The sequence below is a fragment of the Hordeum vulgare genome, chromosome 5H, assembly GCF_904849725.1.
Source record: "Hordeum vulgare subsp. vulgare chromosome 5H, MorexV3_pseudomolecules_assembly, whole genome shotgun sequence".
Lineage (NCBI taxonomy): Eukaryota > Viridiplantae > Streptophyta > Magnoliopsida > Poales > Poaceae > Hordeum > Hordeum vulgare.
Window position 1 is genome coordinate 523,767,137 of NC_058522.1, and position 27,282 is coordinate 523,794,418.

General features: G+C 43.8%; 3 protein-coding genes across 4 annotated transcripts; 2 read left to right on the plus strand and 1 right to left on the minus strand.

The window, feature by feature from the left end:
• Positions 1–4,424: 4,424 nt before the first annotated feature.
• On the plus strand, positions 4,425–5,362 carry LOC123398411. Its single transcript, XM_045092885.1, has one exon. The coding sequence runs from the start codon at positions 4,551–4,553 to the stop codon at positions 5,079–5,081; it is 531 nt and encodes a 176-aa protein (XP_044948820.1). The 5' UTR covers positions 4,425–4,550; the 3' UTR covers positions 5,082–5,362.
• Positions 5,363–22,010: 16,648 nt separating this feature from the next.
• On the plus strand, positions 22,011–25,810 carry LOC123452153 (deoxyhypusine synthase). 2 transcript variants are annotated; one of them, XM_045128749.1, is made up of 7 exons: positions 22,011–22,374; positions 22,825–22,992; positions 23,189–23,407; positions 24,180–24,263; positions 24,735–24,840; positions 24,907–25,142; positions 25,482–25,810. In XM_045128749.1, the coding sequence occupies exons 1-7, from the start codon at positions 22,144–22,146 to the stop codon at positions 25,566–25,568; spliced, it is 1,131 nt and encodes a 376-aa protein (XP_044984684.1). In that variant the 5' UTR covers positions 22,011–22,143; the 3' UTR covers positions 25,569–25,810. The 2 variants fall into 2 exon arrangements, with proteins under 2 accessions (XP_044984684.1, XP_044984685.1); XM_045128750.1 differs by lacking the exon at positions 22,011–22,374 and adding an exon at positions 22,684–22,722.
• Positions 25,811–26,265: 455 nt separating this feature from the next.
• LOC123397130 (polyubiquitin-like) lies at positions 26,266–26,943 on the minus strand. Its single transcript, XM_045091796.1, has one exon. The coding sequence runs from the start codon at positions 26,941–26,943 to the stop codon at positions 26,266–26,268; it is 678 nt and encodes a 225-aa protein (XP_044947731.1).
• Between the last annotated feature and the right edge of the window lie 339 nt (positions 26,944–27,282).

The following is a 27,282-nucleotide window of genomic DNA, read 5'->3' on the forward strand; positions in this document are numbered from 1 at the left end:
CATGATAATTACACAGGAAATCCGGAGCACACATTCAGAAGGCGTTTGCGGATCACAGTTCCATCACCGTGTGAATTCAGAGATTTTCATTCGAGCCAATAAAACATTCATTGGCTTTCAGGGGCATCACCCTGGTAACATGATATATGGAACGGGTAGGGGTAGGGCCAGCAAACAGTGTACTCGGTAGCCACGCACTGATGTCAAGTTTTTTTTCTTTGTTGGGTACTGCAGTCAGGTTTTGAGTTTCATACTTGAGCTGTCCGCATCTTCATCAAACGGAAAATATGAGAACCCCAATAGCTCCAGCGAACGATTCGTTTCACAGGGAGGGACAAAGTAAGACGTTCGCCGGAGGAGAAATTCTCCACGTAAAGCCTTGGGCCAAGGAAAAGCTCTTTTTCTTTAGGAAAACACTATCATTCAGCCCGCTGATGATCGTTCGCCGCTCAGTCCCTCATATTCAGTTTTTCTTTTCTGCAATAAGGGCCTTGTGTCAGTAGATTTCTGCAACCGCGAAAGCGGGGGTCGACGAAGCGGAAGCGAGAATGAACACATGACTAGTTTCAGAAAGAAAACACGATTCAGTGGTGATGTTTTTTTAGAACTTGGGTATTGTTTCAAAAAGTTTTTACGACATATTTTTTTGTTTTAGAAAAAAAATGTTTCGATGGTGAAGTTTTTTTTTCTATAACAGGGGTCTTGTTTCACAAACATAACTTGAGTTGCAGTGACGAAGGAGCGCCCGACGTTAGAGAGTGAGTGGTCACACATTGCAACACGAGGCATATTTCAGAAATATAGCTTCAATTGCAGAAAACGGCGAAGGAGCAACTCGCGTGAGAGGTCGTCGCCGTTGTGAGAAGTTTCTGCAATACTACCTATGTTGCAGAAATTTCCACAACACCAGCTTTGTTTGAGTAATGAAAGACGTAGCACGTCCGCACGATGATGCCATGTTTGACATTTCGTAATTGGGTCGATCTGTCATTTTTCAGCGGTGCAAAAACTTTGATTCTAGAATTTTTGGACCTCGTTTTTCAAAGTTAAATAGAACAAAAAATGTCATGATGCAAAAAATGAAAATGAAACATATTGCAAAATTTTCAGGTGTTGAACACCCAAAAAAACATAACAGAAAGGAATTTGACATGCTATATGAAAAGTACATGCTACTGCTCGGAGGTTGTTATCCTCTTATCCCATATACTACCATGTGGTGGTATATATACTACTTTATTATTCTAGATATGTTAATATACTATATCTAATATATTTTGAATCAAGCTATTGAAACAAAAATCTCTAGGATTTTAGAGATAACACACAACTACTCCCTTCGTTCCTAAATATTTATCTTTCTAGAGATTTCACTACGGACGTATATAGACATAATTTAAAATATATATCTTCACTCATTTTGCTTTGTATGTAGTCTATAATTAAATATTTAAAAACATAAATATTTAGAAACAGGGGGGATAGGACATAAAAAAAGTGCTATTGAAAAAACAATCATGCATCGCAGATTTTGAAAAATGAGGTAGTACATAAATTTGCCATGACACACTAAAATGTTGTACTCTTTAAAATAAAAATGCTATGTGATATGACAAAATACATGATCTTTATGATAAAAATAATATCATGCTCTTTATAGGAAAAACGTCGTTCTCTAAAAACATGCCATGCTCTTTAAATAAATGCTATGCTCTACAAAATTACTTTCTCTATGTAAATAGTAAAAAAGCCAATGTCTAAACAATAGAATTATCATGCTTTTAGTAATAGAAATTTCATGTTCTTTAAAAATGCCATGGTATGAAAAAATACCATCGAAATGGCATACACTCAATACTAAAAATGTTATCATATACATACACAAAACTACCATGGTCTAACTAATAAAAAAAGCCATGATCTAGCAACATAAAAATTACCATGCTAGCTTAGTCATATAAATATGATGATTTTTGAAATTTTTTATTTTAGAAAAAGATGGCAAATTTCAGAGAAACCATAACAAACTTGTTTGACATGGCAATTGGAGAGTTTTTTGGAGAAAAAAGAATTTCCATGTGAGTATTACACAATAGATGGCATAAAATATTTTCATGTGAGTAAATGAAAAAGAATACAAAAATAATAATTAAATTCGATATACAATGCTATGGCCCCAAAACAATTTGGTATTGTATATGTTATTTTTGAGAAACTAACATGATTTAAGTGAGAAAAATGACATGGTGTAAAATAAGAAGAAAAAATGCCATGGCGCACACTCTTGGTCGCTTGTGGGCTTTTGTTTCTATTTCGTCAGTGCATTATTGTGGGGCTAAGAGTATCTACACCCATAATAGGCAAAATCGCGACCTTATACGTCCGCGGACATGTCTCAATTTTTTTCATTTAGAACCACAAACTCTATATTCAAAACACCTAGTATATCCAAAGACATGCGCATGGATTATTTTGGATGTTTAAGTCCGTGTTGGCCGGTGGGATTGTTTAAACACCAAAAAAATTGTTCATACCTCAGATTTTTAGTATAGAAACATCTGTGTTGGCACGACGAGGTTGAAGATTTTTAGTCCCACCTCGCCACCTGCGACCGACTTAAATGGTTGTGTTGCAAGCTACCCTCTCTTAATAGGGACTATTAATGCTCGCTTTGTGAAGGATGAGCTCATTCACAAATCAAGCATTGATGGCCGCTACTAACACTGAGTTAGCACGAGAACTTTTTTCAATCATTTCATCAAGCTACTATAGAAAAATCACGAAAAAACTAGTCACACAATGTGTCAACCACATACAGAGCATGATGCAATCCGACCCAAGTAGAATCGGGTAGGTCGGAGGGGAATTTGATGCAATTATTGTTAAGGTCGGGTTGTCAGGACCAACATGACAAACACGTCCGAGTCGCTCAATATTAGGGCTGGATCTGAGTAGTGTCGGTTAAACCGAACAATTGAGACCGGTTTAAAACGCCCATCTGAGACACGATTTATCAACTAATCAACAATCGGACCGCATGTCTCGATGTTTTGGGTTGAGGTGTCCTGCTGCAGATGCTCCAAGTGTTTGGATTGGTGGTGGACGAGAGAGTATGTTCGATGTTGCTGCTGACACTTCCGCGTGCATCTCTCGTTATTTTTTTAACATCAAATCAACCGGTCACATAATTGGTGTTAAGCCACTGTGAGCCGAATTGTGTGGTGGCGTTTGCACCACATGCTGGATATCGCAGTTTTGTCCCGTCGATGGAAATCAGACTCGCTTGCTGATTTGAGTGATTTGAAATCTCGCTCACCAAACCTTGCCCTTATTATCCTTGTCCGGTAGCTAGTAGTTGCGTCATCGCTCGGCTCGCTGCCCCACCTGAGAGGACTATTATGATAATCACACAGGAAATCTGGAGCACACATTCGGAAGACGTTTGCGGATCACAGTTCCATGTTTCCAGGGACTTATTGATTTTGAGACTTAAAAAAATTCACCGAAACCAAACACAAGGAACTTATTGAAACTTATTATGATTATTTGGGACTTATCAAATCAGGCTCTCTAGTAGGAACTTATTAGGACTTATTGCTGGTTAGGCCCGCGAAAGTCGATCCAGTGGTCGCCGCCCTGCCCCTCGTCGCTCGCACCGCCCCAATCGCCGCCGGCCGCCCGCCCCGTCGCCGCCCGGGCCGCCCCGTCGCCGCCCAATCGCCGCCCGGTCGCCGCCCCGCCCCGTCGCCACCCGGCCGCCGCCCCGTCGCCACTCGGTTCGTCCCCCCGCCGTCCCGTTTTCTGCAACATGGACTTATAGACTTATAAGTCCCGGTAAACAAATAGGTAGGGACTCGGGACTTATAAGTCCCTGTAAACAAACAGGTAGGGACTCGAAACTTATAAGTCCCTGTAAACAAACAGGTAGGGACTTATGACTTATAAGTTGGGACTTAAAAAAATTATAGGACTTATGAAACAAACAGGGCCTGATTTTCAGTTGCATCAGCATGATAATACTCTAATTGAAAAGGTTATAGCTTGACATGAACCGAGCGGGGACAAGACGACGAACAGTGTAGTCAGTGGCCATGCACTCTGCTGGCACGTTTTGACTTTGATGATCGAGCTGTCCGCATCCTCAGAAAAATAAAATCCGATAATGGATACCAACAGTGTCTTTCCAAAACAAAATTTAGGAGTACAAAGCAGAAAAATATGAACTGACCCAAAAGTTTTGATTGTGCAATGCTTAATTGTGCGCAAAAAGGACTAGCCAACACCACGCGGGAAAGTAGTTGCGCGCTTGCACATGGCCGATGATGCTCCACCGGCCCAACCGCACTAATCACACGTCTATGCAGTGGTTTAGTTAACGTTTGACACCATGCGTCATGATAAGAATAACGGATTAAGTAGTAAACGCAACCACTCTGTTGCAGCGCGATCACTGGCTAGAACTCTCGCCACGGCGACCACTCCTGCTGCATTCGGCTGTCCAAAGTAAGCAAAACCAGACCACGGTACAGGATGAGTCGACGTCCGTGATAATGCTAGGCAGGGTCGTCTTCTGCGTGGTGATCGCCGCGGCCGTCCTCGCCGTCGTCCTGCTCGCCACCGTCTCCCCTCTCCCTCACCGGTCCGCCGCGCGCCCCCGCGGCATCACGGTGTACGTCCATCCGGTGGCGTCTGGTCCCGTGAGGCGGCAGCAGGGCGCCAAGCACGGGGACGAACGGGTGGCGAGCGCGCTGGTGTTCCGCCACCGGATGACGGCGGGGCCGGAGATCACGTCAAGAACCGTCGGCGCGGCCTCCGGGTTCGTGCTCCCGGGCGAGCGCGGCTCGGCGATGTCGGCGTTCGACACGGTGCACCTGGCGTTCGACGCGCCCGGGCTGTCCGGCAGCCTCTGCGTGGAGGTGGCCAGGAACGAGGGGGCGCTCCGCGTGGTGGGCGGCACGGGCGCGTTCGCGTTCGCGCAAGGGCACGGCGCCGTCCTGCGCCCGGAGCGGCTGGGCGGCGGCGCCGCCGCGACGTCGCTGCGTCTTGAGCTGAGCATGAGCGTCGCGTCCGCTGCTGGGTAACCACAACTAACGGGTGTGCGTGCGTACGTGTCTGCGAGACGAGAGTCGATTAGTAATCCATTTATTTTCCTTTTTTGTTGTTTTTGATTCCGCGACATATGTATTCGCGGAACTGTAAGCCTGTAATGCAGCTTTGAGTTGAGCGCGTGAGAGTGATACGCCAAACTTTGCGTAATCACTACTTTGCTTCCATTCAATCATAAGAAGTATTTTGAATGGAGACTGGGAACACAGGTTATGAGTTCATCGGAGGTTTTAATGATGCATTTGGTTATCTTGAATGAATAGTGCCTATATTTCAGCCAGATCTCACTAGAGCCAGATTCAGCAAAAATAGACAACAAATCAACATCTACTACATTGTTGTTTGGTTATCTCCATTGCTTCAAAGGACACTTTAGGGGCGGCTCTTTGATTGCCCGCATTTCTGCTTAAGGGACAAATAGGTGCAAACCACAGTTGTTTGACTGCACACGCGTTTATATTCTGCTCACCTCATTCAAATGTGGTGACCTTACCACCACATTATGCACAACAACATGTATAATAGTAACAACAGCTAAACAAACAGATTAACAACATCAAACAACACAACAAAGGAGATAAACAACACTTAAACTATACTGCTAAGCAACTAGCGTCCATACTACGAACAAAAGCAAGTTTTATGACAGTTGGGGCATCCCATGCCCCTCTTCATTAGGGGGTGTTGAACCGTGGACAAAATATTAACAGTTTCACAGCAAACTAACTACAAGTTCATCAGCTAGCAAGCGGTTTAGAGGGCGAAAGCAACACCACCAATGCAGTCATGCGAGTTGCAGCGCACCCTGCATCCGATGGAGCCGTCGTGGTTGTAAATTTGCACATTGAGCCCTAGGCCAGAGATGCGCAGCACGACGAGGTCGCCGGGAACGATCCTGTGGCGGTGGCAGAAGTACTCCCAACCCCTACCAAGAACCATCCGTCCCTCAAAGTTTTGGACCTAAACCCACAACTCGCGCCACGTGTTGGCCGAGAGCCTCACCACGCGCGGGAGCTTCACCGTCAGCCACTCCTTAATTACCTCCACAAACTTGGGAGGGATGATGAGCATGGGGAGGTCCTCCCCGTCCATGATTTGCACGTAGAAGCGAAGAGGCTCTCGACTCTCCTCCTCGTGGCCGGTCCGAGGAGCTCGTCCCCTTAAACGCGGCTGCCTCATGAAGGCGGCCCTGCCAAGCAGGTTCACCACATTGAACTAGCGGTTCGTGGGGATGAAGTCCACGGCGGCCTCGGCGCCGACGACGACACGGGCTCCACCTCCGGCCCTCTCCCACTCTGTCTTCATCACCTTGCGAGGTAAGAAGACATCCATTAGTAACATGGTCATTGGTCCTACCTAAAGTAGCAAACACCTTGGTCCTACCTAACATGAATACCATGCACGTAGCGAACACAACAAGAACCCTAAGCACTAAGCAGTACCCTAAGCATCAAACACAACAATAACATGAACATCAAACACAACAAGAACCCTAAGCATCATCAACCTTGTGCTGAACACATTGTACATCATGAACACTAAGAAGTACCCTAAGCATCAAACAATACAATAACATGAACATCAAGCACAACAAGAACCCTAAGCATCATCAACCTTGTGTTGAACACATTGTACATCATGAGCACTAAAGCAGTACCTTAAGCATCAAACACAGAAGACCATGAACATCGAACACAACAAGAACCCTAAGCATCATCAACCTTGTCATGAACACGGTATTAAAGCAATAAGCACTATGCATGAACATGAAACACACAAAAAGAACACTATTATCCTGCCTATGAACAATACCGAGCAAAAGGGATCGAATCCTATGAATTGGAATTGAATGGAATCCAATCCAATACAATTCATGCCAATGATGAAAACCCTAATCTACACATCTACAAGCAGAGATGGGTTTCACTCTTACCGGAGCGGCTGGAGCGTACGTCGGCCGAGAAGAAAACCTCGGCAGGAAGAGGATGGTCGATGAAGAGGAGGAGGAGCCGCTAATGTTGGGGAACGTCGCATGAGAAACAAAAATTTTCCTACGCGCACGAAGACCTATCATGGTGATGTCCATCTACGAGAGGGGATGAGTGATCTACGTACCCTTGTAGATCGTACAGCAGAAGCGATTAGAGATCGCGGTTGATGTAGTGGAACGTCCTCACGTCCCTCGATCCGCCCCGCGAACAATCCCGCGATCAGTCCCACGATCTAGTACCGAACGGACGGCACCTCCGCGTTCAGCACACGTACAGCTCGACGATGATCTCGGCCTTCTTGATCCAGCAAGAGAGACGGAGAGGTAGAAGAGTTCTCCGGCAGCGTGACGGCGCTCCGGAGGTTGGTGATGATCTTGTCTCAGCAGGGCTCCGCCCGAGCTCCGCAGAAACACGATCTAGAGGAAAAACTATGGAGGTATGTGGTCGGGCAGCCGTGAGAAAGTCGTCTCAAATCTGCCCTAAAAGCCCCATATATATAGGAGGAGGGAGGGGGACCTTGCCTTGGGGTCCAAGGGAACCCCAAGGGGTCGGCCGAGCCAGGGGGGAGGACTCTCCCCCCCCAAACCGAGTCCTACTTGGTTTGGTGGGAGGGAGTCCTTCCCCTTTCCCACTTCCTCTTTTTTTTTTCTTTCTTCCTTTGATTTTTGTTCCTTGGCGCATAGGACTTGGTGGGCTGTCCCACCAGCCCACTAAGGGCTGGTGTGACCCCCACAAATACCTATGGGCTTCCCCGGAGTGGGTTGCCCCCCTCCGGTGAACCCCCGGAACCCATTCGTCATTCCCGGTACATTCCCGGTAACTCCGAAAACCTTCCGGTCATCAAATGAGGTCATCCTATATATCAATCTTCGTTTCCGGACCATTCCGGAAACCCTCGTGATGTCCGTGATCTCATCCGGGACTCCGAACAACATTCGGTAACCAACCATATAACTCAAATACGCATAAAACAACGTCGAACCTTAAGTGTGCAGACCCTGCGGGTTCGAGAACTATGTAGACATGACCCGAGAGACTCCTCGGTCAATATCCAATAGCGGGACCTGGATGCCCATATTGGATCCTACATATTCTACGAAGATCTTATCGTTTGAACCTCAGTGCCAAGGATTCGTATAATCCCGTATGTCATTCCCTTTGTCCTTCAGTATGTTACTTGCCCGAGATTCGATCGTCAGTATCCGCATACCTATTTCAATCTCGTTTACCGGCAAGTCTCTTTACTCGTTCCGTAATACAAGATCCCGCAACTTACACTAAGTTACATTGCTTGCAAGGCTTGTGTGTGATGTTGTATTACCGAGTGGGCCCCGAGATACCTCTCCGTCATACGGAGTGACAAATCCCAGTCTTGATCCATACTAACTCAACTAACACCTTCGGAGATACCTGTAGAGCATCTTTATAGTCACCCAGTTACGTTGCGACGTTTGATACACACAAAGCATTCCTCCGGTGTCAGTGAGTTATATGATCTCATGGTCATAGGAATAAATACTTGACACGCAGAAAACAGTAGCAACAAAATGACACGATCAACATGCTACGTCTATTAGTTTGGGTCTAGTCCATCACGTGATTCTTCCAATGACGTGATCCAGTTATCAAGCAACAACACCTTGTTCATAATCAGAAGACACTGACTATCATCGATCAACTGGCTAGCCAACTAGAGGCATGCTAGGGACGGTGTTTTGTCTATGTATCCACACATGTAAATAAGTCTTCATTCAATACAATTATAGCATGGATAATAAACTATTATCTTGATACAGGAATTATAATAATAACTATACATTTATTATTGCCTCTAGGGCATAATTCCAACAGTCTCCCACTTGCACTAGAGTCAATAATCTAGCCCTCACATCACCATGTGAATTACATTGTAATAAATCTAACACCCATACAGTTCTGGTGTCGATCATGTTTTGGCCGTGGAAGAGGTTTAGTCAGCGGGTCTGCTACATTCAGATCCGTGTGCACTTTGCATATATTTACGTCCTCCTCCTCGACGTAGTCGCGGATGAGGTTGAAGCGTCGTTTGATGTGTCTGGTCTTCTTGTGAAACCTTGGTTCCTTTGCTAAGGCAATGGCACCAGTGTTGTCACAGAACAAGGTTATTGGATCCAGTGCACTTGGCACCACTCCAAGATCCGTCATGAACTGCTTCATCCAGACACCCTCCTTAGCCGCCTCCGAGGCAGCCATGTACTCCGCTTCACATGTAGAATCTGCTACGATGCTTTGCTTGGAACTGCACCAGCTTACTGCACCCCCATTAAGAATAAATACGTATCCGGTTTGCGACTTAGAGTCGTCCGGATCTGTGTCAAAGCTTGCATCGACGTAGCCTTTTACGGCGAGCTCTTCGTCACCTCCATACACGAGAAACATCTCCTTAGTCCTTTTCAGGTACTTTAGGATATTCTTGACCGCTGTCCAGTGATCCACTCCTGGATTACTCTGGAACCTGCCTGCCATACTTATGGCCAGGCTAACATCCGGTCTAGTGCACAGCATCGCATACATGATAGAGCCTATGGCTGAAGCATAGGGGACGGAGCGCATATGCTCTCTATCCTCATCAGTTGCTGGGCACTGAGTCTTACTCAATCTCGTACCTTGTAACACCGGCAAGAACCCTTTCTTGGATTGTTCCATTTTGAACCTTTTCAAAACTTTATCAAGGTATGTGCTTTGTGAAAGTCCTATCAGGCGTTTTGATCTATCCCTATAGATCTTAATGCCTAGAATGTAAGCAGCTTCTCCTAGGTCCTTCATAGAGAAACTTTTATTCAAGTAACCTTTTATGCTCTCCAAAAACTCTACGTTGTTTCCAATCAGTAATATGTCATCCACATATAATATTAAAAACGCCACAGAGCTCCCACTCACTTTCTTGTAAATACAAGATTCTCCAACCACTTGTATAAACCCAAATGCTTTGATCACCTCATCAAAGCACTTGTTCCAACTCCGAGATGCTTGCACCAGTCCATAAATGGATCGCTGGAGCTTGCATACCTTGTCAGCATTTTTAGGATCGACAAAACCTTCGGGTTGCATCATATACAACTCTTCCTTAAGGAAACCGTTAAGGAACGCCGTTTTGACATCCATCTGCCAGATTTCATAATCGAAAAATGCAGCTATTGCTAACATGATTCTGACGGACTTAAGCATCGCTACGGGAGAGAAAGTCTCATCGTAGTCAATTCCTCGAACTTGTGAAAAACCCTTTGCCACAAGTCGAGCTTTATAAACGGTCACATTACCGTCAGCGTCCGTCTTCTTCTTAAAGATCCATTTGTTCTGAATAGCCTTGCGGCCCTCAGGTAGTATCTCCAAAGTCCACACTTTGTTCTCATACATGGATCCTATCTCGGATTTCATGGCTTCTAGCCATTTGTTGGAATCCGGGCCCACCATTGCTTCTTCATAATTTGCAGGTTCATTGTTGTCTAACAACATGATTGTCAAGACGGGATTACCGTACCACTCTGGAGCAGCGCGTGATCTCGTCGACCTGCGTGGTTCAACAGAAACTTGAACTGGAGTTTCATGATCATCATCATTAACTTCCTCCTCAACCGGCGTCGCAATCACAGGGGTTTCCCCTTGCCCTGCGCCACCATCCAGAGGGATGAAAGGTTCGACAACCTCGTCAAGTTCTATCTTCCTCCCACTCAATTCTCTCGAGAGAAACTCCTTCTCGAGAAAAGTTCCGTTCTTAGCAACAAACACTTTGCCCTCGGATTTGAGATAGAAGGTGTACCCAACTGTCTCTTTTGGGTAACCTATGAAGACGCACTTTTCCGCTTTGGGTTCCAGCTTTTCAGGCTGAAGCTTTTTGACATAAGCATCACATCCCCAAACTTTAAGAAACGACAACTTTGGTTTTTTGCCATACCACAGTTCGTATGGTGTCGTCTCAACGGATTTTGATGGTGCCCTATTTAAAGTGAATGCAGCTGTTTCTAATGCATAACCCCAAAACGATAACGGCAAATCAGTAAGAGACATCATAGATCGCACCATTTCTAACAAAGTACGATTACGACGTTCGGACACACCATTACGCTGTGGTGTTCCAGGCGGTGTTAACTGCGAAACAATTCCACATTGTCTTAAGTGAGTACCAAACTCGAAACTCAGATATTCACCCCCACGATCAGACCGTAGGAACTTGATCTTCTTGTTACGAGGATTTTCTACTTCACTCTGAAATTGCTTGAACTTTTCAAATGTTTCAGACTTGTGCTTCATTAAGTAGACATAACCATATCTACTCAAATCGTCAGTGAAGGTGAGAAAATAACGATATCCGCCGCGTGCCTCCACGCTCATTGGACCACACACATCGGTATGTATGACTTCCAACAAGTCACTTGCACGCTCCATTGTTCCGGAGAACGGAGTTTTAGTCATCTTGCCCATGAGGCATGGTTCGCACGCGTCAAGTGAATCAAAGTCAAGTGACTCCAAAAGTCCATCGGCATGGAGTTTCTTCATGCGCTTTACACCAATATGACCTAAGCGGCAGTGCCACAAAAATATGGCGCTATCATTGTTTACTCTAACTCTTTTGGTCTCTATGTTATGTATATGCGTATCGCTATCGAGATTCAATATGAACAATCCTCTCATATTTGGTGCATGACCATAAAAGATGTTACTCATAGAAATAGAACAACCATTATTCTCAGACTTAAAAGAGTAACCGTCTCGCAATAAACAAGATCCAGATATAATGTTCATGCTCAACGCAGGCACTAAATAACAATGATTTAAGTTCATCACTAATCCCGATGGTAGTTGAAGTGACACTGTGCCGACGGCGATTGCATCAACCTTGGAACCGTTTCCTACGCGCATTGTCACTTCGTCTTTCGCCAGCCTTCGTCTATTCTGCAGTTCCTGCTTCGAGTTGCAAATGTGAGCAACAGAACCGGTATCGAATACCCAGGCACTACTACGAGAGCTGGTTAAGTACACATCAATAACATGTATATCAAATATACCTGATTTTTCTTTGCCCGCCTTCTTATCTGCCAGATACTTGGGGCAATTGCGCTTCCAGTGACCCATACCCTTGCAATAGAAGCACTCTGTTTCAGGCTTAGGTCTAGCCTTGGGTTTCTTCGGCGGATTGGCAACAGGCTTGCCGCTCTTCTTCGAATTGCCCTTCTTGCCTTTGCCGTTTCTCTTGAAACTAGTGGTCTTGCTGACCATCAACACTTGATGCTCTTTACGGAGTTCAGACTCTGCGACTTTCAGCATCGCAAACAACTCGCCGGGAGACTTGTTCATCCCTTGCATGTTGTAGTTCAACACAAAGCCTTTATAGCTTGGCGGCAGTGATTGGAGGATTCTGTCAGTGATAGCTTCTTGCGGGAGTTCAATCCCCAGTTCAGCTAGACGGTTTGAGTACCCAGACATTTTGAGCACATGTTCACTGACAGACGAGTTTTCCTCCATCTTGCAAGCATAGAATTTATCGGAGGTCTCATACCTCTCGATCCGGGCGTTCTTCTGAAAGATAAACTTCAACTCCTGGAACATCTCAAATGCTCCATGACGCTCAAAGCGACGTTGAAGTCCCGGCTCTAAGCCATACAAGACTGCACATTGAACTATTGAGTAGTCCTCCTTACGTGCTAACCAAGCGTTCTTAACATCCTGATCAGCCGTAGCGGGTGGTTCATCTCCTAGCGCAGCATTAAGGACATAATCCTTCTTTCCAGCTTGTAAGATTAGCCTAAGATTACGAGCCCAGTCTACAAAGTTGCTTCCATCATCTTTCAACTTAGCTTTCTCTAGGAACGTATTAAAATTGAGGATGACACTTGCGTGAGCCATGATCTACAACACAAATATATTCAAAGTGGACTTAGACTATGTTCAAGATAATTAGAGTTCAACTTAATCAAATTATATGCTAAACTCCCACTCAAAAAGTACATCTCTCTAGTCATTTGAGTGGTTCATGATCCACTTACACTATCCCAAGTCCGATCATCACGTGAGTCGAGAGTAGTTTCAGTGGTAAGCATCCCTATGCTAATCATATCAACTATATGATTCATGATCGACCTTTCGGTCTCATGTGTTCCGAGGCCATGTCTGCACATGCTAGGCTCGTCAAGCTTAACCCGAGTGTTCCGCGTGCGCAACTGTTTTGCACCCGTTGTATGTGAACGTTGAGTCTATCACACCCGATCATCACGTGGTGTCTCGAAACGACGAACTGTAGCAACGGTGCACAGTCGGGGAGAACACAATTTCGTCTTGAAATTTTAGTGAGAGATCACCTCATAATGCTACCGTCGTTCTAAGCAAAACAAGGTGCATAAAAGGATTAACATCACATGCAATTCATAAGTGACATGATATGGCCATCATCACGTGCTTCTTGATCTCCATCACCAAAGCACCGGCACGATCTTCTTGTCACCGGCGCCACACCATGATCTCCATCATCATGATCTCCATCAACGTGTCGCCATCGAGGTTGTCGTGCTACTTATGCTATCACTACTAAAGCTACATCCTAGCAAAATAGTAAACGCATCTGCAAGCACATATGTTAGTATAAAGACAACCCTATGGCTCCTGCCGGTTGTCGTACCATCGACATGCAAGTCGATATTTCTATTACAACATGATCATCTCATACATCCAATATATCACATCACATCGTTTGGCCATATCACATCACAATCATACCCTGCAAAAACAAGTTAGACGTCCTCTAATTTTGTTGTTGCATGTTTTACGTGGTGACCAAGGGTATCTAGTAGGATCGCATCTTACTTACGCAAACACCACAACGGAGATATATGAGTTGCTATTTAACCTCATCCAAGGACCTCCTCGGTCAAATCCGATTCAACTAAAGTTGGAGAAACCGTCACTTGCCAGTCATCTTTGAGCAAAGGGGGTTACTCGTAACGATGAAACCAGTCTCTCGTAAGCGTACGAGTAATGTCGGTCCAAGCCGCTTCAATCCAACAATACCGCGGAATCAAGAAAAGACTAAGGAGGGCAGCAAAACGCACATCACCGCCCACAAAACCTTTTGTGTTCTACTCGAGAAGACATCTACGCATGAACCTAGCTCATGATGCCACTGTTGGGGAACGTCGCATGGGAAACAAAAAATTTCCTACGCGCACGAAGACCTATCATGGTGATGTCCATCTACGAGAGGGGATGAGTGATCTACGTACCCTTGTAGATCGTACAGCAGAAGCGATTAGAGATCGCGGTTGATGTAGTGGAACGTCCTCACGTCCCTCGATCCGCCCCGCGAACAATCCCGCGATCAGTCCCACGATCTAGTACCGAACGGACGGCACCTCCGCGTTCAGCACACGTACAGCTCGACGATGATCTCGGCCTTCTTGATCCAGCAAGAGAGACGGAGAGGTAGAAGAGTTCTCCGGCAGCGTGACGGCGCTCCGGAGGTTGGTGATGATCTTGTCTCAGCAGGGCTCCGCCCGAGCTCCGCAGAAACACGATCTAGAGGAAAAACTATGGAGGTATGTGGTCGGGCAGCCGTGAGAAAGTCGTCTCAAATCTGCCCTAAAAGCCCCATATATATATAGGAGGAGGGAGGGGGACCTTGCCTTGGGGTCCAAGGGAACCCCAAGGGGTCGGCCGAGCCAGGGGGGAGGACTCTCCCCCCCCCAAACCGAGTCCTACTTGGTTTGGTGGGAGGGAGTCCTTCCCCTTTCCCACTTCCTCTTTTTTTTTTCTTTCTTCCTTTGATTTTTGTTCCTTGGCGCATAGGACTTGGTGGGCTGTCCCACCAGCCCACTAAGGGCTGGTGTGACCCCCACAAATACCTATGGGCTTCCCCGGAGTGGGTTGCCCCCCTCCGGTGAACCCCCGGAACCCATTCGTCATTCCCGGTACATTCCCGGTAACTCCGAAAACCTTCCGGTCATCAAATGAGGTCATCCTATATATCAATCTTCGTTTCCGGACCATTCCGGAAACCCTCGTGACGTCCGTGATCTCATCCGGGACTCCGAACAACATTCGGTAACCAACCATATAACTCAAATACGCATAAAACAACGTCGAACCTTAAGTGTGCAGACCCTGCGGGTTCGAGAACTATGTAGACATGACCCGAGAGACTCCTCGGTCAATATCCAATAGCGGGACCTGGATGCCCATATTGGATCCTACATATTCTACGAAGATCTTATCGTTTGAACCTCAGTGCCAAGGATTCGTATAATCCCGTATGTCATTCCCTTTGTCCTTCAGTATGTTACTTGCCCGAGATTCGATCGTCAGTATCCGCATACCTATTTCAATCTCGTTTACCGGCAAGTCTCTTTACTCGTTCCGTAATACAAGATCCCGCAACTTACACTAAGTTACATTGCTTGCAAGGCTTGTGTGTGATGTTGTATTACCGAGTGGGCCCCGAGATACCTCTCCGTCATACGGAGTGACAAATCCCAGTCTTGATCCATACTAACTCAACTAACACCTTCGGAGATACCTGTAGAGCATCTTTATAGTCACCCAGTTACGTTGCGATGTTTGATACACACAAAGCATTCCTCCGGTGTCAGTGAGTTATATGATCTCATGGTCATAGGAATAAATACTTGACACGCAGAAAACAGTAGCAACAAAATGACACGATCAACATGCTACGTCTATTAGTTTGGGTCTAGTCCATCACGTGATTCTCCCAATGACGTGATCCAGTTATCAAGCAACAACACCTTGTTCATAATCAGAAGACACTGACTATCATCGATCAACTGGCTAGCCAACTAGAGGCATGCTAGGGACGGTGTTTTGTCTATGTATCCACACATGTAAATAAGTCTTCATTCAATACAATTATAGCATGGATAATAAACTATTATCTTGATACAGGAATTATAATAATAACTATACATTTATTATTGCCTCTAGGGCATAATTCCAACAGCTAATGCCGACGGCCATCGGCCTTGGAACGGTGCTTGTGGCCATGCGTGCGGTCGAGAATGAGGGCATCGACGTCCATGGAACAAACCCTCATATGGGGGGGGGGGGAACCCCACCAAAAGAGGTTCCGACCAACAGCGAGGTCGTAGCCCCTCTGACATTGCAATTGAACCCAGGACCACTAGATCTGGAATCGACGATGGAGCCAGAGCAGTCGACACCGAATTGGTTGGATGTGGTGTCCTGGTGCACAATGGAGACGTCGCACGCAAAGCCTGCATCAGGTCCGCCCTAGAGTTTGCAAGCCGGCAACCCACCGCTCATGGATGCGGTTCTGGGCAACGCTGATGAGGGTTTGTGGACGACACAGCGACAACGACTTGTCGGAGAAGAGGAGAGGAGAGGAGAGCAAGGGGCGGTGAGGGGAGTGGGAGGCAATGGTGTGGATGGAGTAGTGGATGGTGACAGGAGAGGGAGAGGGAATTATGAGACGTCTCGTTCGTCTCCCGCGCTCCCCGAGGCATGCAGTGGATAGCCATGCGTGGTCTCGCTCCACATGGATGCAAAGAAAATGCCGATTCGGCAATATCTCACTCGCTAGGCGTGGAACTGCTTTAAGTTTCGTGCATGACGAAACGTGGGTGCAACCCAGGCAATCAAACAAATTGTTTTCTTTTCGCAGGGCCCTGGTTGGCCCAATTGCGAGCAACCAAACGCGCCTTATATGTTTTCAGGGCCGGTCCGAGGAGAAGGGGGGGGGGGGCTGCCCCCCAAAAGCTAAGGGCTCCCTCCGAGGTAAGCAATATTGTAATAGACAGTTTTGATCGCTGATTGCGCCGGCTTCGTAGGTGTCTCCGTTCTTCCAATCGCAAGGTTTTTTTCCTTTTAGAAAACTTCCAATCGTAATTACTGTACCGTGTAACTTCACTTAAGCAAGAAGTATGGTATTATTGGGCCTAACCCAAGAATCAATAGGCTAAGGCTACTTCCAATGCATAGATGTTAAGCACATTAAATGACTTAACAACTAAAGTCCTCAATGCATAGGTGCTTAACTTGTTGTTGCTAAGCATCCTTTATTTAATGATTTAGCAACTAAAGGTATTCATGCATTGGTGAGTTTCTTTCATTTAAGTGTTTTGCCTAGGTTCACGTGCTTGACATTGTTTTTTTTTGGGTTACCACATTCATCTCTCTCCTTTTAATTGCCTTACCACATCAATTTTTTTGCCTACATGACAGCCTTAGCATCTATACAAGATGAAGCACCGAGAGAGGCTAACAGCTACGTAACTTTGTACGTACCCTAGGGCCTTGATGCACCTCGCGCACGTCTATTGCTCATCATATGCACGACCATCATTGCCTCGCCTCTTCCCAACTCCCTCTCGTCGCTCAAAGGAGGAAACCTAGCACGCGCCGCTCTTTGGCTTTTGCTTTCAGATCGTGATAGATGATCAGAGGACAAGGACACGATGGAGCTTGCTTGAGGAGGAGTCTTGGATTAGAAGCGACATGGCTGCGCATAGCAGCGTAGGACCCCCCGGTAGCGAGTCGAAGTCTTCACACATACGTATCATTAACTCCTACTCACTTCGTACGGAAATACTTATCATAAGGATGGATGTATCTAGATGTATTTTAGTTCTAGATACATCCTTTTTTATCCATTTGTAGGAGAAGTAATTCCGGACGGAGGAAGTATATTTTTTACAGTTTGATAATGATGTTCATAGGGTAGTTTTCAAAGAGATTAAGAACAAGCTGATGCTTTAGATGCTAATCATGGCAAGTAGTTTTCGGATGAACTGTGCGCTGACAACCTAAATACTGTAATTAACTGTTGATCTACTCATTTTTCACGGCTAGGTAGGGGTAACTTAACATTATCATAATAATTTGCATATCATTAATATGGTTTCGCTCATTACTTAATTTCTCACATACTACTAATTAGAGTAACGATTTTATCATTAGCATCCAAAATTTCTTTTAGGAGCTAGAACTATCTATAGAGTCACATGTATGGGAACCAATTGTTTCAACGCTAAGTATCAAAACCTTTTGGTATCTCAAACATATTATGCATTCCTATAGTTGAGTAAGCCTGGCAATAAACAAGATCTTATATTCACACCAAAAAGACATGCCTTTGTATTTCTAAGGATGTCTTGTGATATACACAAGCACCTTTGTCGATTTTTTCCATAGGACATCATATATACCTTGGGCTACTCGCGAGAATGCAATGACATAGATCCCAAGTCTATAATTAGAATTTTCACATATACTTGTATGTTCGCTAGCATTGTTATGATATTTACGTGGGCTCCAAATTTTAATTTTGCTTTGGACCTCCAAAATCTCAGGACCTGTCCTGATTTTTTCTTCGCATCTTTGCATAACGGGGTATGGCAACTTCACATCTTTGCTGATCAGAAAAAGAATACCGGGACGGGAGATCCAGCCCAGGAGCTGCTCTTTTCTTGCTAACACAGTCACTAGGTTTTATTCCTGATGTTTTTCGTAACCTTCTAGAACCTTTTAGAACGGGTTTCTAGTTTTTCCTGGCCTTCTCTCACTATTAAATCCGTGAACATTTTTATTTTGTCTACATGAACTGTTTATATGAATTCAAAAAATACTTGTGAATTAAGAGAATAAGAATTGGGGAAAATGTACATGGGTTTAGAAAAAGGTTCGCTAATTCAAAAATAATGTTTGCAAGTCTCAAAAAATATTCACGAAATAAAGGTAATTCTCTATAATTTTTTTTGTCTATTCTAATTTATATATTTATTTCAAAATTGACACTGCCACTCGGCCAGCCGAGTTTTGTTACACCCATAAGAGATTAGTGAAATATCCCATTTGACGCAGTTTGCATCAAACTGCCTGCGCTTCCCACACACCAGCGACTAAATGGGCCAGACCGTTGGTTGTTTCACTGATCCTGATTTTGGGAACTTTCTAGAGGGTTTGCAACCGGTCCACACCTGGATTTTCACCTTTTTTTTCTCCCAGTTTTGCTTTTCTTCAGTTTTTCACTAAAGAAATCGTTTTTCTTGTTTTCTGTTATCTCTATCTTTTTTGGTTATATTTTTCCCTTTATTATTTTTCTTTTCAATTTTTACAATGTGAAATTACAAAAAATGTTCATATATTCAAAGTATTTTCAATATTTTAAATTTTATTCTCTTCTCTTAAAAATGTTTGACAATTCAAAAACATCATGTTTTAGAAAATGTTAAGAATTTCAAATTGTGCTCCCTTCCATGTAAAAAATCTTCAAAATTTTCTTATATTCATGTTTTCAAAAATAAACTGCCGAATTTCATAAAAATGTTTTGGAATTAAACTTTTCTTCATGTTTTGGAAAATGTTTCGAATTTTCAAAATTATTCACTTTTTCTAAAAGTTGTCCAGGATTTTCAATATTTGGTCGCCTTTAAAAAAAGCTTGGAATTTTGGTAATTCTTCATTTATTTCCAAAACAATGTTCAGGATTTTTACTTTTTCATCATGTTTTAGAAAAATGTTCGGTATTTCAAAAATTGTTAGCTTAATGTTTTTTCAAATATTCTAAAATTGTTTGGTTCATATATACTTCCACTCTTTTTAATAACATTCAGTATTTGAAAAATATTTTTTAAAGAATTTTTCGGATTTTCTAAAAAATCTAAATATTTCAAAAAAGTTTGAATTTTATAAAAAAATAACAAATTTTAATTTTGTTCCTATTTCTCAAAAAATGTTCAGAATTTTCGAAAATTGTTTCAACCCCAAGTTATTTTAGTGTAATTCAAAAACTGTTTTGAAAACTGAAATTTTCCCAAAAATATCATGTTTTCTTAAATGTGTTCAAACAATTGAAAAAATGGATGCTATAGTATTTTTTTTTAAATGGAGGCATAAGATTTGCCTCATCAAATAAATAAGAAGGGAATAGAGTTAAGTGTTTTGCAACACATGCACACGTTCGACGTGATAATTACTCGCCCGAGAAAAATTTCCCTAGTATTTTCGCACTCGCAGCTATCCACAACTTGACCTCCTCAATAACTGAGGAAAGTAGGGTAGTCGGTGGCAAGCTCTTGTGGCGGAACACCCTTGCATTCCTTTCATTTTAAATTATCCACGAAGCAAGCATGGTGAGAGAGGGCATCGCGTGCCGAACTTGTAAGTAATATCACACTATATTTACTTTTAAAAGAGGTTCACGTAGTCGCGTGTCAGGAGCACCAGGTTGGTGTGGTGGCTAGCATCGCGAGCAGTGACCTGGATAGCGTGAGTTCTTTTTTTACAGTGAACTATGGTCTTTATTTAGAACTCAATAGTGTCCGAAAAATAAATGATGTATGTACCCTAGCCACAAGTGGCTGGCTGGCTGCCAACGTGTAATGAAGCAGCGGCGTTTGATAAAGCACGAGCTTCGAAGTTACTCTCTCTAGGCTCAAAATAGAAAATTACATCATTAAAATCGCCCCTTCTATGATTTATCTCACTAAGCATGGGTGCATATACCGACGCGACCCCTTTCTTGATGTTTGTTACTACCTCCAGACAATCAAAGACAACCCTCAAACGGTTGATATAAAGATCTGCAACCAAGACTACTGCTTCATAGCATGCATGCGCCTCCAAAGAAGCAGGATCAATAAAGCAAAGATCTGCAACCAAGATTGCTGCTTCATATGCACTTATGGAGGAAACAATAAAATATCAAAAAAATGTAAACAAAGTTAAGCGCATGAGCTTCCAACAAGAGACATTAATTACGTGGACTAAATTGCCTAAGCGTTCGAAGGAAGGAAATAAATCCTAAGTGCATATGAAGATCTGCAACCAAGTACTCGACGCATGTTTTGCCATCTGACACTAGGATTTAGCATAGCAATCATTAAAGGGTTGAAAATAAATCCTAGCGTCTCAATTAGCGGTTGGCGTTGGAGATGCCCTAAGGCACCTCCTTTGACGCCATAGTGGCATCTGAACCTAGCTGGCCTTCCGAGCAGCAGGTTTGAGGCTACCAGTTGGTCATGCCCTTACGTGAAACTGTTACTGATTTTTCGTGTAGCAAGAAGAGCATGTGATGAAGCAGCTAGGCCCTCTCATGCTCCCCTTACATGAAGCAGCTAGGCCCCCTCTTCTCTCTTTGTAATTTCTTTTTTCTCATCCATGATCGGCCCCCACTCTTATTTTCTTGCATTTTCATCACCTCTACTCATTCACTCTTTCTTTTCTTTATCCCAAGAAGCATATCCTTTGGAGGAAGTTGGTTTCGTCCAAAAGCAAGCTTATTAAGACCACTTTAGTTGATGCGCCATGCTTGTGTAGTTGTCCAGCATGGAACATTAGCCATGCCCTTAGAAGTCGAGAACATAGTGTAGACGCCATCCTTTTGGTACTTCACTCAAACCCCCCTCCTCTCCTCCATCGAGTCGTGAACCTCCTTTTCTTCTTCACCCAACCGCCAACCACCGCCTCCTCCTCCTATCCACCCAGCCACGATTGCGGGATGCGGTGCCGGCCCCTCCACCGCCCCCATCTTCCCCCACATAAGGGACCGACGACCCACATCTCCTCTCTTCCACATCACAACCTTGATGGCGAAAAATGTCCACTCTCCTGCAGATGTTGTGGCAAACAGAGGCACCCCCGTCCCCAGAGCACCGACGGCTCACCCATCTCTCCCTTTCCCGTGCGTCGGTGGTGGTCACAGAAACGTTAAAATAACGCCCGATTATTGTAGACATTTTTTTAGCTTTTTTTAGATCCAGACATTTTTTTAGCATCTTTTTTAGATTCAGACATTTTTTTAGGATCACGTCCGCCATCAACTACCACAATTTGGATATCTTTAGGCCAAAAAGGCCCAAGAGAATGCCCACCTCATCAAAGGAGGAAGGAAGAAAAAAAGGAAGAAGAAAAAGACCAGACCGGACGCGGACGGACAGCCGCGCAGAACCTGGTTCGCTTTTATTTCCGCTGGGGGGGAATCTCGCGCGGCGGCGGCGGCGGCGGCGGCTCGTGCTCAAGCCTCCAGGCCGGTGATTCGCCGGAGATGGCCGGAGAGGGCGGAACCAGCGGAGAGCGCAGCAAGGACCCGCTGGAGGGCGTCCGTGCCATCGTGCTGAAGCCGTCCGAGACCCTCGACGAGTCGCGGTTCACCAAAATCGCCGGCGCCGACTTCAACGACGCCGGCCTCGGCCTCGACGGGCTTCTTGGGTCGCTCGCTTCCACGGGGTTCCAGGCGTCCAACCTCGGCGACGCCATCGACGTCGTCAATCAGATGGTATGATACACCGCCAGCCTTTTCCCTTTCTCCCTCTGCTGCGAGCTTGCCCTTTCCTTTCCAGCATGAGATTAGTTCGCAAAACTAGGTGAAGCAGGTAATTTTTTCCGTTTATTTCGCGGTTTGGAGCACTTAGATAGTTGGATATATTATCGTTTACTAGTAGATGCCAGGGTGAAGCTGACAAGTGTTTTTTTTCCCTCCAAGGTAAATCTTTTAGATTCATCTGAACAGTCTAGCTGAATGCGTGCCATTTTGGAGTATTTTATTTAACTAATCCAAGTGATGTGCTTTAAAATAGCTGGAGGTAATCTATATGAAGGAATGCCTGTCATATCATATCACTATGTATGCTTCGGAAAATTACTCTTTTCCAGAATTTCTGCCGATTTTCGCCGCCCTCCTTGCATTCGACTGACTCTTTCTCCACTGTAATTTGCTACAATGAAGATAGATTGGAGGTTATCGCATGAGAAGCCGAGCGAGGACTGTGATGAAGCTGAACTTGACCCGAAATACAGAGAATCTGTCAAGTGCAAGATATTTCTTGGTTTCACGTCAAACCTTGTTTCTTCCGGTATACGGGATGTAATACGGTTTCTAGTTCAACATCGCATGGTAAATGCTCTTACTTTGTGTCACGTGTGCAAATCTGAAAGCAAAACAACTTCAAATATCATTTTGAGAATCTGTTTAGCAGAAGTATGCCTGGTCGCCGATGTTTGATCCAGTTAATCAGTAGCTTCACTAACTGCATAGCCATTGATGACTAATTTCCTAATCCATGCTAATTATTTTCCACAAAATCCTTCAGGTGGATGTTGTTGTTACGACTGCTGGGGGTATAGAGGAAGACCTCATAAAATGCCTTGCACCAACGTACCGAGGTGAATTTTCTTTACCCGGGGCACTGCTGCGGTCAAAAGGACTTAACCGGATAGGAAATCTGTTGGTGCCCAATGACAACTACTGCAAGTTTGAAAACTGGATCATGCCACTCTTTGACCAGATGTTACAAGAACAATCTACTGAGGTAATTATTCCTCTTGGCTTATACACAGTTGGTAATAATCTGTTTTAATTTTCGTTTGATATGTCCCTACTTGCCAAAATCCCCCAATAATGTGGATTTTGGCTACCCTTCCTTGTACGTGTCATGGGCCCACCATTATAGTGCACATGGAAGCTTCTGATGCATAAATTAGCTGCAAAGTTGGTAATTTCAGAATATGCATGATCGGAGAGTATATTGATCCTGGATTTAGCAACACTAGTAATATAATCTTTACAGGGTTGTCGTGTAGTCTTTGAAAATTTCCTTATTGAAGGTACACAATTACTTTTCCGAAACAGCGAATAAGCAGGAACGGAAAAATAATTAAAAAGGAAGATAACTTAAATCTCACTCAAAGTACTTACAACAATATTTTTTCCACATGCTATAATAAGGATGCTTAAAACAACCGAAATTTTATGTAACATGAAGTGATGAACTTTATTGAAATCTCGCTCTATGACTTTCCTTTCTTTCAGATGTATTCGTCATGGTCACACTTAAAGTGATCAGTGCATAATTTTTCCAGCAATATATACACAAATAAGTAGCCAGACTACAGAATCGTGTCAAACCTAATGTGTGAAGTACACTTTATAAGTTCCTGCACATGTTTCTGAAGTCTACTCAGAGAATGTTGCGCCTTGGTTATAATCCAGAATTTTTACAATGTGAATTCTTTGTAAGAGCTTTCGTTGCCCGACCATTTTTATGTTTCTTCTATTTTCAATTAATTTCTTATTAACTACAGAATGTCTGGACACCATCAAAGGTGATTGCTCGTCTTGGCAAAGAAATAAATGACGAAACCTCCTACCTTTATTGGGCATACAAGGTAACATGCTTTTGACAGCTCTTCATTATTAATACAAATTATCAAAAGGTCTGCAGGCGTGTATTTGTGTAAATGCTGATCATATTTAAGAAGTCTGTAAATAACTATGCTGGGCAAACAGGGTTGATAAACTAGGGTTTCTTCTTGAAAATTTTGTGGAGTTTGATTTTCTTATTGGTGTCATTTCACCATAAGGGTTCATTACCCTATTTAGCCTTATGATTTTACCCAGGAATAGTAACATGAATCGAACTTTTATTTTGTCTGAAGTGGTCAGTCACGCTTTAGTTGATGTAAGCATGGTAGAGTTGCTGGCTGGCTGTTGTGCTTATATGGTTGCCCTTCACTTTTTCCATGGAAAATATGCTTCACACTGGGTTTCTTGTTTTTTCTGGGTTAAGATTCTTACTTTCAATAGCTATTTGTGCAAAGATTGAAGTTGCAAAGTACTAACTCATTAAAACCGACCAGAACAATATTCCTGTATACTGCCCAGCATTGACTGATGGATCACTCGGAGACATGTTGTTTTGTCACGCAGTTCGCAATCCTGGTCTTATTATTGACATTGTACAAGGTAACTTCCACTGCACTTGCTATTCTTACTTTGTGTTTGTTTTCAAAAGCTTGAACGTTCTTGCAGATATAAGGCTGATAAATGGTGAAGCCATTCATGCAAGCCCAAGGAAGACAGGGGTCATAATTCTTGGTGGGGGCCTTCCAAAGCATCATATATGCAATGCAAATATGTTTCGCAATGGTGCAGATTATGCAGTTTATATCAACACGGCTCAAGAGTTTGATGGAAGTGACTCAGGAGCACGGCCTGATGAAGCAGTTTCATGGGGAAAGATCAAAGGTTCAGCAAAACCTGTAAAGGTATACCCAGACCTTCACAAGTTTTAGATGTTTTTGTTTTGTGTTTTTGCGTACTACTAGGCTCTGTTGGTAAAAACTTTCATTAGGTATAACTATAAGGTATGATGATCATATGATGCACCTGCTCATGTGTCTTGCAATTGGTTTATAGAAAGTTACATGCATGATTTACCATTTACCCATGTACAGCTTTTGCACTATAGAAAAATATTGCAGCCTATGAGTTTATGGCAGTATGAATGATTTTAAGAGACATGATTGTGCTGTGCAATGGTTACCATACATCACATTTGATGATTATTATTGTTGTAATCTAACATTTCAGCTTTTGGAATCCAGGTCCACTGCGATGCGACTATCGCTTTCCCGTTACTTGTAGCTGCGACATTTGCACTCAGGTCTCGTAGTGCAAGTTCAACCAACTGAATTTATAGCAGCAAACTAAGGACCTCAAATTGATTTTTAGTGATCCCAAATCGTCAGTCCGGACTCTTTGGAGGATAACATGGAAGGTTTTTTGTCAGATGCCGACCACAGTTACTGATTCCTTTTGTTTGATGTACACCTGAGGTTGTAATACCAATTCTATGCTTTGTATAATGAAATTATGTATGGAGTGCCAACATATTAGCAAATATTATGAAACAGACGATTGAGTCTTTCCTCTATTTATCTGACTCTGGAAAACTGCGAGAGGTGAAACAGTTCTTCTGTTGGTTGCAAGGCTGCAAGAGGAGAAGCAGATGACCTGAAACTTACCAGCAATGCTCGTATAGATAAATAAACATACCAGCAAGTACCTAATAAGAGTATGTGATTTACTGATAACAAACCAAACCACACTACTGGAAAGGAACAATAAGACGAGCAATACTCAAACATAGTAAAATATCCATCCGTTTCTAAATTTAAGTTCTTTAAGAGATTCCATTACAGATTACATATGAATATACACAGACATACATCAATCTTTAAAGTGTTAATTCACTTATTTTGTTTCGTATGTAGTCTGCAGTGAAATCTCTAAAAAGATTATTTTAGGAATGGAGGGAGTAACTTAGTGACAGTGAAGGGAAGACCGCGGCAAAATAAAACTGGCTGCTTAACTGAATGGACATGTATCTCAGCAACCACAAAGGCAGATCATCACATCAAGGATATCCTCCTCCTCAATGCCGTAGTGTTCCAGGTTGTAGCCATTCTCTAGCGTCATGCCCTCAAATAGGAGGCGATACTGTATCGGGCGAGTGCCATCCTTCTCGTAGATCTTCATCTTGACACCGTCGATGGTCTCCGAGCGCCCAACATCAAGAGCAATTTTGTTCCCTGACATCTTCATCACGAAGATGCGCATCATATTCATATCACCTGTTGGACGGCATGGTTGGAGGAGGAGGAGGAGGGTGGACTCCTTCTCAATGTTGTTGTCAGCCAAGGTGAGGTTGTCATCGTGCAGACGTTTGTTGGCGAAGATGAGGCACTGCCGGCCCTTGGGAAACCCCTCCATGTACTCGATCTTGGCCTTGACACTGCCAATGGTGTCGTGGCTGTCAACCTCAAGGGCCATGGTCTTGTCAGCCGGCATCTCCGTCACGAATATCTGCATCTTCTCCTGGAGCTCGAGCATGGATCCATGGTCGATGCCATGATCTTCCAGTGTGAGCTTGTCCTCTAGCTGCACCCCGTCGAAGACGAGGCGATACTGATCCTGGATCTTAGCCTTGACAGTGCACAGGGTGTCGGATGCGCTCACCTTGAGACGGATCGTCCTACCAGTCGGGTTCTTGACGTAGATGTACATCCTGAATGAACAGCAAACAATATACACATCACAGTTTTTAGAATTTTATCTACAAGAACAATTGCATAGAAAGGTGCGTTAATATATAGAAGCAAGAGCCAATTATCGAAATAAATAGTAGAAATCAACTGTGTACAATATATATTTACCTTGCATACACAGAGCAAGCTAGCATTCAGAATTAAGTCCTGAGCTATAATTAAAAATATAATGAATAGTTCACTCAATCCTGTATACTAAATTGAAAGTGAATATGCACTTCTCAATTAACTGGCTAACACTTTTTTTTTCTGTGTGGCTAACAACACTTTGAACTGGACAACATTCGAATGCCAAATC